The sequence below is a fragment of the Austrofundulus limnaeus genome, unplaced genomic scaffold (genome assembly GCF_001266775.1).
Source record: "Austrofundulus limnaeus strain Quisiro unplaced genomic scaffold, Austrofundulus_limnaeus-1.0 Scaffold20, whole genome shotgun sequence".
In the NCBI taxonomy this organism is placed as follows: domain Eukaryota; kingdom Metazoa; phylum Chordata; class Actinopteri; order Cyprinodontiformes; family Rivulidae; genus Austrofundulus; species Austrofundulus limnaeus.
The window spans coordinates 2,311,291-2,322,519 of record NW_013952422.1 but is presented as its reverse complement, the minus strand read 5'-3'; the positions used below and the strand labels follow the sequence as shown (position 1 = coordinate 2,322,519).

Below are 11,229 nucleotides of genomic sequence, written 5' to 3'. Positions count from 1 at the left end.
TACAGTGTTTGAGTAGTCCAGCTGGACAAACCAGTTTTTAAAGAGTTCTGGTTTGTAAATGGTCTCCGCTTTGTTTCACACAGTTGAACTTTTCTTAGAAAATCTGTTTTTTTTTTGTCTTTTTTGACACTACATGATCAGCCTGTGAAGACGTTTAAACATTAAAGTTCTTTCAATCTCTGCATCCYGTTTTGATTCTCCCCCAATCATTTAAATTAATAGATGTGATTTTTGCATTATAATATTAGCYAAAGATCTATTTTATAAATTGATTTTCAAACCCAAAACCTTTTAAAAAACTAACATTACTACTCAGAGAACTCAGAGCATTGTTTGCAGGCCTTTTTTCTAAAAAAAAAACAAACGAACAAAAAAAATTCTCAAAATCAGAATAAAAAACAATTTCATCTGTTTATTTTGAAATATTGTTTCAGTTCCAGAAATCTAAAGTTAACATTGGAATTTCCTTTGTTTATTATAAACATTAAAGCTGCTTTAAAAAAGAAACTGTACAGAAATGTTGCCAAACAGAAAAAAATCACTGTGGCTTCAGCTGTTTTATTGAAACTTGTGCACACGCTTTCATGTTTTTCTTTTAAAGCATTCCATTGTTTTTTTGCTTTATTTCCATTTCTACATAATGTCTAGCCTTTTAACTGTTCTGCCCAACAGATGCATGAACTTCATCTGTTAAACATGTGTGTCTCTTCTGCTCTGTCTTCATCATACCCCCGATAGTGGCCCTCCTCTCTGCCTCCTCCTCTTCCCCGGTCCTCAGGGCAGTGGATCCCCAGTCTCTCCTGGAGCTTTGCCTCCTGGAGGCGGAGCTCCAACGAGTCCACCAGGTCGTAGATGTTATCCAGGGACCACAGGGGTGATGGGAACCACGCCTTGACGTCGCCGTCCTTCTCCACAACCAGCATACTGAAATAGTCCTTGCTGATCTTCAGCTGCTCTCTCAGGTTGTTGACCATGTCGCGAGACAATGGCTCGACCTCACTCTGACTACGACCTGCAGGGAGAATGACACACTGAAAGTTAAATAGTGTACTTTATGTAACAAAATCAGTAAAAAAAAAAAAAAAAAAGATGCTGACGTTCTGCCTTATTGTTATTTACCATTTAGAGGCAAAAGCTCAACAGTTCCGGATGCTTTTTCACCAGTTCCAGTCAGTTTCAACATGGCAAAGTGACGAATACCTAAAAGTAAAGAACATGTAAATCATGCTTTACCAATAAGAGCTTAAAACAAGTTGATGGACAAGTTCCCTTTGAAGGAAACTTTGTGATTGATTAACTGAATTTAGATGCAGTCACTTYGCATAGCCATATCTGGTTTAAACAATCAGTGTGTCTTATCAATGTGTTCCTTTTCTCTGTAAAATAAACAAAGATGGTTACGTTCTAATGTCTGATGTAAAAACACCTCCATGTGTGACCAGGAAGTCAGATGTATATGTTAAGAGGTTGATTCACCAGTCTCTCAGGAGATCTGTTAGAGAAGGTTGTTATTGGTTCTGACAAGACCCAAGGCCTTTTTCTCTGAGGCCGGCTGCTGGGGGGCCTGATTGGAGTCAGATGAGAATGAAGCCTTCTGGAAGAGAATCAAAGTTTTCTGCTATTTAATTTAGACTTCCAGTTTATTGATCATGATTTTCTTTCACCTTGTTTAAATTAATAAACAGTGTTAGGTCAAAATGCATGTTTTCATTTGAGGCATCAAGTAAATGACAGTTTAGAACTAGACATGGGTTTTTACGATGTAAAAACAAGTGTGCATTGCCACGTAGCATGTTATTGCAGCATGGCTTTGCCTGCAGCATTGGACTTGCAGAATGAACTTTGACCAAGTTCAAATGTGTTTTCTATACCAGCTTGTGCCTGTCACATGAGCAGGTGTTTGTAATTAAGGTAATTGAGTGGCAATATGAAGTTGGAAGACATTTTGTTAAAGTTGTTTTGGCGGGTTTTGAACCTTGATCTCCCACATGAAAGCCCACAGTGCTCATCATGAGACTGTAGTAGAGGTGGCAGAGGACAATCCCAGGGATTGGATTGTATGTTTACAGAAAACTTTTACCTTGTCAATGCAATTATTGACACCTAAGTGCAATATATTACAACAATAGAGCAGTATTAAGACAATATCATAGTAAAACATCAAAATACAATAATATTAGTATTGTAAACACTGAACAATTGAGATGAAATATTATTAAAGTATGGAGCAGTACCAAGTTGAGTCCAGCATGGGGCAGTATTGGACCATTACAAGGCTGCATTGACTCCCATTATATGAATTTTGGAATTAAGTTTAAACATTAATATTTCAAAAACTGCAAGTTTCACAGCCACCAGAAGAAATAGCAATCATTTGGCACAGGACCTTTACAGATAGAAATTACAATGGCAGCTGTAGGAAAAAGTATGCAGGAGGAGTAGCGTGGCGACGTGGAAGAAGACGGAATAATAAGCTGAACTAGACATGGGTTTTTACGATGTAAAAGCAAGTGTGCATTGCCACATTGCATGTCATTGCAGCATGGCTTTGCCTGCAGCATTGGACTTGCAAAATGAAATGGGACCAAGTTCAAATGTGTTTTCTATACCAGGTTGTGGCTGTCACGTCAGCAGGTGTTTGCAATTAAGGTAATTGAGTGACACTATGAAGTTGGAAGAGATTTTTGTTAACTTTGCATTAGCCAGGTTTTGAACCCTGATCTCCCACATGAAAGCCCACAGTGCTCATCACGAGACTATATAGGAGATGTGGCAGAGGACAATCCCAGGGATTGGATTGTATGTATACAGAAAAAGTTTACCTTGCCAATGCAATTATTGACACTTAAGTGCAATATATTACAGCAATAGGACAACATAAAGACAGTATTACAGAAAAACATCAAAMTACAATCATATTAATATTGTAATCACTGAACTACTGAGTTTAAATATTATGAAACTATGGTGCAGTACCACATTGTGTAGATGCAGCAGGGGGCAGTAATGGACCAATTCAAGGCTCCATTGACTGCCATTATAATTTATGAAACATTAATATTTCAAAAACTATAAGTTTTACAGGCACCAAAAGGCATAGCCATCATTTGGCACAGGGGCTTYACAGATATAAATTACAATGGCAGCTCTAGGACAAAGTATGCAGGAGGAGAAGCATGGCAAAGTTGAGATGACTTGGATGGGAAACTAATCACAATAGTGCGCATTGCATTGGCAATGCACACTGATAATAAAGAGAAACAGGAAAAGAATAGCAATGCACACTAATCAGTGTGCATTGCCAATGCAATGCACACTGATTAGTGGTCAGAAGTGAAATTTGATGCTGCAACATCTTCTTATGGGCAGCACAGCGGCTCAGTGGTTAGCACTGACGCCCCACAGCAAGAAGGTCCTGGATTCGATCCCCAGTTTGGACCTGGGGTCTTTCTGTGCGGAGTTTGCATGTTCTCCTCATGCTTGAGCAGGTTTTCTCCAGGTTCTCCGGTTTCCCCCACCCCCAAAAGCATGTACAACAGGTTCCCTTCAGGCCCAGGCCTCCCTTGAAAAATAGATCTACGATCTCAACGGGACTTGCCTGGTTAAATAATGGTAAGTAAGTAAGTAAGTAAGTAAATAAATAAATAAATATCTTAAAAAGCATCAAATATGAATGCAGATGATGTGACGGGACATTTACCAAGGTTACACTCCTGTCCACTGAGAGCAGAAATCTGCTGCTGGAAAGAGTAATCATTCTCAGAGGGAGCAGAGATCAGCAGCAGTCTTCTTTTAGAAATGAATCTGGGTCAAAAATATAAAAACAATTAAATAACAGCGTTTTTTAATACTTGGGCATCAGACTTAGACACATTACAACACCATAAAACACATAAATACTCTAATAAAACACATATTGAGATTAAATATTGAGTTCCATTATTATAGTAAAAACAAACATTACCTAAAATGTCATTTCTAACTTATACTTACAAAATTTTAACACTCAATTTCCAGAAAGTGCACAGCTGACACTATATATACAGTATGTATAATCAAATCAGGTTTAGTGTTTTATTTGCCCACCTGAGCAGTGAATCTTCCACCACAGGCTCCTGAACTTCTGTGGAGCAGACTGGAGGACGTTTCCTTTCTCTGTCTTTCTCTGAATATCTTGAAGAAAAGTTGTCGATGTAACCGAACAAAGCTGGACTTGATGGAGGAGCCTCAAAAACTCTCTGTGGCAAAGATATGAACAAGTTAGAGAGAGAGAGTAAAAAACAGAATCAGAACAGACAAATAACATCTTGGCAAGCATGTTTGTCACACAAACACACACATACATATATTTAATTTGTGGTTACAAATTAAAACCTTATGCAATGTACTGCATATTGTTGAATATGTTAAAAAGAAATCCTGCCAGCTTGATTCTTGACATTTAGAATCAGTTTTGCTTCTAAAAATCAGACTGTCTGATGTGTGTGACTGTTTGTAAGACCACTGCTGAATATCCATCCATCCATCCATCCATCCATCCATCCATCCATCCATCCATCCATCCATCCATCCATCATTTTCCGCTTTATCTGAAGTCGAGTCGTGGGGGCAGCAGCTCCTCAGCCACCTCTTCCAGCTCTTCTGGGAGGACTCCAAAGTGTTCTCAGGCCAGCTGAGAGACATAATCTCTCCAGTGTCCTGGGTCATCCTCGGGGTCTCCTCCCAGTTGGACATGCCTGAAGCACCTCCCTAGGAAGGTATCCAAGGAGGCATCCTAAACAGATGCCCAAACCACCCCAACYGGCTCCTCTCTGTGTGGAGGAGCAGTGACTCTACTGAGTCTCTTCTGGATAACTGAACTTCTTACCCTAAGGGAGAGTCCAGCTACCCTGTGGAGAAAACTCATTTCAACCACTTGTATCCTCGATCTTATTCTTTCGGTCACTAAGTTCATGTCCATAGGTGAGAGTAGGAATGTAGACTGATCGGTAAACTGAGAGTTTTGCCTTACACCTCAGCTCCCTCTTCACCAAAACAGACCGGTACAGAGTAGGTAAAACTGCAGAAGCTGCACTGATCCATCTATCAATCTCCAGCTCCATTCTTCCCTCACTCGTGAACAAGAGCCCAAGATACTTGAACTCCTCCACTTGAGGCAGAACTTCACCCCAACCCAGAGAGAGCAATCCACCCTTTCCCACTGCTGAATAGAAGCTGTCAAATCCAAACATAAAGCCATCAAAGAAGCTTTGTTGAGGAGGTGCTTTCTTACTTTTTGTTTAATGTCATAATCTGTGACCGTCATCGAAAAAAGATCGGAAGATGACAAGCCGAGCTCTGCTCTCAACAGAGGTATCAGACGAGCATCTGAGGTCAGCTCTGACTGGTCGCTGAGGGAAGACTCTGACTCTGAGACACAAAGATAAAACAGACAAAACAACTAATTCAATATAAACAGCTCTCAAACAGCAGCAGGTTATACTTCGGGAAAAAATGAATACATATTATATATTTTTCAACAATTTTTTCATCCAGCTTTGAGTATGAGCACAAGATTTGATTTGATTTGATTTGATTTAATTGTAGGGGTAACCCTGGTGAAATAAACATTTCTATTTTTTGTCGTTGATTTTACTTTTACACTTATAAGAAGAAAGTCATTTTAAAGTTTGTTTCTATTTCTTTAAGTGAATAGAACAATATGTTCTATATATTTTTTCCATTTAATCTTCTATTAGAGGTTAGGTTATAATCAATATATCATTACTCAAAGTTTTATTGAATTAATCTTTGCATCTCTCTTTATGTGAAGAAAAAAGAGTTGAAATGTGTTTTACTGTTTTTTCTTAGTACTGGTTTATTAATCATGGTCTTATCATTTTTCTTAATTGGTTTAAAGATTAATAATTGTGTACTATTAATTTTTACTATTAATCCATTTGTGCAAAGTGGTGGTGTGATGTATAACCTCAGTGAAGTGATTTTAAGTACGACAGTTAGTCTGTCTTTCCAGACTTCCAAGGTCTTTTGCAGATAACACCAGCTGGCCGCGCAAGTGTGGGAAAAACAGATTGTTTTTCCTCTCTCTCTTTTTTCTCTCAAAGAACTAACTTTCTGTTCACACCGTTGACACCAGTTGAGTTGTTCTTGTTTGTTCGTCGGAGTAAATGGTGCTGACTGGTTCTCTCTGAGGGTGCGTTTCCATCTGGGCACCTGTCTGGATGAATGTTACTAACCTAATTTTACTGCCGAGAAGCAAATGGACTGACTGATGCCAGCGCCGGGAGCCCGCTGAGGCTCGTTGGGGTGAGACGAGAGGCTTCTCAAACCCCTGCTGTCATGAGCAGACATTATCCATCCTGCGGACTTCATGAGGCTGTCACTCACAAACCKTCTACCTGCCTGTGGGCTCTGTCTGAAGACATCAAAAAGGTAGAACACATGTTTGCTGAGATAAACGCTGAAGTCTAGCCCCGGAGGTGTCTCGTCTGTGACATGCTGTTGTGCTGGTCTGGTCTTGACTTATGAAGAACAAATGCTAAATTCACTAATTTCTTTTCCTCCTATCTTTAAAGCTTAAATCTTTACCTTTATTCTCTTATTTACTTAAAACTTAGTTAAGCAGCGTGCCAGTAAGTTACAATACCTGGAATTTACTGTTTGTGACAACTCTGAGGTAGAATTTTTATGTCGAAAATATAACTTGTGTTCATTTATTCATRTAATATTTTTAATAAATGTTTGTGTGTTTAATCCTGTTCATATATCTAAAAATAAATTACTTTATTTTGAGAAATCTGTTCAGGTCACAAGTTTTCATTTCTCATTCATGATCAGAGGTGCATTTTCATCAGTGTCTGAGATTTCATAATGCAAAGATCTTGAGGGACTATTTTGTGAAATTGGGCTGGTCCTAATTTCATGGGGTGGTTTCTTACATAATTTATTGATTCAACAGGAAAAGATTACTAAAAATCAAGCCTGACTCAGCATAATTGTTTTACAGCAGGTTCCTGTTCTGCAGCACATAAAACACTCAGAATTACAGCATCACAATCATATCATTACACACCATAGACACAAAGACAAACAAGCATACCAAATTTCAGGAAGGCAGCATTTGCATTTTCCATTAACTGTCAGTCTACGTCAGTGGTTCCCAAACTTTTTATCTTCTGACCCACAAAATATTCATGGCGAAAACTTGTGACCCCAAATATTACTGGTCTGAGTACACGAACCTCGTTAATAACCCTAAAAACAAAGGCTACACAAATATCAATACTTTTTATACTTTTTTTGTAATAATTCAAGGGAAAATGTTACAACACCAATTATTTTATTACCCTTTAAACTGATTTCTGAAGTGCAGTGGTTCCCAAACTTTTCAGCTTTTGACCCACAAAATAACAGTAGCAGAGACCTGTKCCCACAACTATTTTTGGATGATAAACATTTGTATCAGGTCAACTAAACATGGGCATAGTAACAATATTAATTATTCTACATTTATACATTTTAAGCAACTAAAGCAAAAAATGTAATTAATTTAGAAAATCTTTTCAGGACCCCACCTTGATGTTTCAGGACCCCACTTTGGGTCCCGACCCCAACTTTGGGAAACACTGCTCTAAGTCACAAATGCTGAACATGTGTTTTAATTTAACCTTCTGCTTTATTGTGTTTGTAAAGAGAACAACTCACAGTCCCATTCAAAAGACAGCACACTGTTTTATTTTTGTCTTGTTTTGTGGAAACACCATATTTCCCTCTAGTTATACTTTTGTGAATAAATACAATAGTCCATCAGTGGTTCTGTATTCTAATGTCAAATCTAATAAAACAAATATTGTCTGTATGATTTTTTTCCCTGAAAACTCAAGATTAAATCCAGGAACCATAAAAACCAGAAGCTTTAGATGCAAATATTCCTGTAACATAAACTTACCGAGCTGATGATGCTGCAGCGTCAGCGTTGCGGCACTTCCTTCACCAACCATCGTTGCCACAGTAATCTTCCTGAGAGCGAGTTCACAGTGCTGTTTCTTGTTCTCCTCGGTCTGTTGGATGTACAACGTTGCATCTCTGCTCGGCGTTGAGATTAGCTGGTGTAGAAAAACAGGCCCATTTCTTTGTACCGAGGTCCAGATCAGTTGTGCAATTCRGTGTTTTTAATGCAGACAGTGTGGTTATTGTGCAACAGAGTTAAAAAAAAAGATAGACTCGGAGACATAAAGAGAGTAAAGATGCTGAAAACACGATGAACAAAAGGGTCTCACCATCAGCCTTCTGGACCCTCTTAAACTGTCCAAAAACATCCCCAGGACAGCTTTGTCGTCTTCACTCACTTCTCTGTTTGATTTTTTTCCTCGTCCTTTCCCTTTCTTTCCTTTCTTTCCTTTGCCCTTTTTCTTGGTGTTCTCTTTGTTGTGAGAATCAGTCTTTTCGTTTGCTTCAATTTTATCTTTGCTGTTTATGCCTCCGCTTTGTTTCTTTCCTTCTTCTATGAAAGGAGGCCTGCGAAACAAATAAATTCATTAGAAGGTTTAAGCTCAACATTTATGTGTCAGTTACTAAATAAATGAAAATAAGAGTCACATGGACATGAGCGTATACTTGTCTGCATTTTTATCCTCGTTACTTTGTGGAACAGATGGAGGACTGGATCCTTTAGAGCCTCCCCAGGTGTTCCTGCTTAGCTCCTTTCCCTTCGTGGGTTCAGCAGACCCTTTACGGATCACAAACCTCGACCGACCGTTCAATATGTCCTGGATTTTGCTCTTCACCACCGCTTTTTTGTCCAGAGGTTTCCTTTGTGAAGCCACGAATGAGTTCCCATTTCCTTCACTCTGGGGGCTCAGCACCATCTTCTTTATGATCTTTTTTCGTTTGGCAACAACCTTCTTCTTGGTTGTTTTACACCTAAATCATCAACACAAWAAAACTCTGAATGTTACTGAATCATCTTGTGGTTTTTACACATAATCATTTCTGAGGAATTGAACTTACTCCTTCCATAAAGACAAGAGTTCTTGTTTAATGAGAATATTTGCTCTTTTAGYCTCAGTGTTGTAACGCAGTGGTTCCCAACCTTTTTAGACTTGTGTCCCCCCCTGAGCCATTTTGTCATACCGCTAGTACCCCTTCTGTCAAATGTAATGATGATTCTCCAAAACTATAATGTACAACAGCTGATGATTGAATGAAAATTATTTATTTAACTCCCTAGAACATTTAATTATCAGGCATTTTATTCTTTTCAACTCAAATTAAACAAAGATAAAAACGTTGCCTTGAAAGAGATTCCGCGTTTTATACTGGATTCCATTTTGTGTCAATTCCGTGATTCCGTTTGCGGAAATCATAGGGCCCTACTTACCTCAATCCTATTGTTATTTTTTTTACACACCTGGGAWTTTTTTTCCACGTACCCCCTGTAATATGCTTGCATACCCCTGGTTGGGAATCACTGTTGTAGAAAATGGTTGATGTTATTCAGTGGTCTAACTGACAGCAGGACTAAACTGTGAAAAATGTGAACTGCTTAGTTTGAAACTTTCTAGTTAAAATGGTAACTTTGGTTCATATTGATCTGAATGTTGAGGGAACCCGTGAGTTCACTAAAACAACAATAAACCCAGATGGAACCTCAAGTTAGATCCTTTTCTGGTCATCTTCTCCAGCTTCCTCACAGGGAACTGATCGATCAAATCAAAAATGGCATCAACTCGAACTGGATAGGGGAAACGCTCCGTGACATGAAGGTTCTTCTTCATAACCAGCATGGTGAAGGTTTGATCCTGAAACGGTTGGTTCAGTCAGAAGCAGAACGACTGAAACCTTTTGGGTAAATAACAGAAGCGATGCTTACTGGGCTGGTAAGATCCAGATAGTGCAGCAGTTTGGTGACTGTGTCCGGGTCCAAGCTCTCCACTGTGGCGTCTCCTTGAAAAGTGCTTTTCTGAATGCGGCCTTCCATCATGGCGTTCTGGATGATTGTTATGATGAAGGTGTCTCTTTCCGCCAGGCCACAGTTCAGCCCTTTCTGGGAAGGATTGAGAAAGAAACGACCAATGGGTAAAAAGGTGCAAAACCCTGAAATTAAACAAAATAATAATAATAATAAATGAAAACGTTTTAAGTTTCTTCTAGAATAATAAAAGCACTTTGCCTGCTCCACATCTTCTAACTGTTTCTCCATCATCTGAAGGTAGTGATCGTTGTGTGATGAAGCTGTTATCACCCACAGACGCCTTTTACCTGGAGTGAACATTAGAGTTGCATGAACTATAAAAGGGGTTGGAAACATTAAACAAAACAAAACAAAAAAAACTAGGCAAAACAAGACAGTGAATTGTTTATTATCTGCCTGCAAAGTCGGCCAAAAAATCCAGTTCTGGAGCCAAGTTTGATGAAGATCCTCCAGCGCCCCTCTTGTCTTCACGTTCTCTGTCCTCTTCCAGTCCCAGTCCATGTTGGATCCCAGCAGGGAGATCTGAGTAGTCTCCCCAGTCTCTCACGTTTGGATCCAACTGATCCTTTGGTTTACTTCCAGAAGCTCCCGGCCAGGCAGCAAGCGAACTCAAGCTTAGAAGGCTGCACAGCGCAGCTAATAACATCAGGTGTGAGGTATAAGAACAAAGCATCTTTCCTGACATGACTGATGAATCGACTCAGTGATTCATCGGATCAACTCCAAAGCTTACAAATTCTCATTTGGAACAAAAAAGGCTCATTTGTGGTATTCTCACTGCTGCTAGCTCTTGAAAAGCTTTGGCTACATCTGAAACAGGCAGGAATAAATAGCCAATTGTTTGAAAGAAAAAATAAATAAAGATTTAAAATGCACAGAACAGTTCCAGGTGAGAGGTTTCCATGATCTGAATCCAAAATCAGAGCTCCTCTGAACGTTGCAGCTTTTCTGCGTGAATCTGGAAACCTGGGATGTTAACTCCTTCTCGCCAGTCTCAGACTGACTGCAGGGACGTTCCTCATTTCACACACACACACGCGCGCGCACGCACACGCACACGCACACACACACACACACACACACACATTCCTGGTTCATATTATAGTCCAGGCTTGTTAACAGGAAACTCCTGGAACTTTCTGCAACTTCAAAGTGATTTCTTGCAGAGAAAACACACATTCTTGCTCTCTTTGTCTCTCTCTCTCTCTCTCTCTCTCTCTCTCTCTCTCTCTCTCTCTCTCTCTCTCTCTCTCTCT

The 11,229-nt window shown here is 39.4% G+C and overlaps 1 protein-coding gene across 1 annotated transcript; it reads right to left on the bottom strand.

Annotated features, from left to right (window-relative positions):
- Positions 1-551: 551 nt before the first annotated feature.
- On the bottom strand, positions 552-11,057 carry ccdc80l2 (coiled-coil domain containing 80 like 2). The gene is made up of 12 exons (XM_014003839.1): positions 10,370-11,057; positions 10,172-10,260; positions 9,872-10,045; positions 9,649-9,800; positions 8,617-8,922; positions 8,280-8,517; positions 7,949-8,105; positions 5,273-5,409; positions 4,087-4,238; positions 3,701-3,804; positions 1,120-1,200; positions 552-1,012 (listed from the first exon to the last, which is right to left on the bottom strand). Exons 1-12 carry the CDS (start codon positions 10,656-10,658, stop codon positions 684-686), a joined length of 2,208 nt encoding a protein of 735 aa, XP_013859293.1. The 5' UTR covers positions 10,659-11,057; the 3' UTR covers positions 552-683.
- Positions 11,058-11,229: the final 172 nt, after the last annotated feature.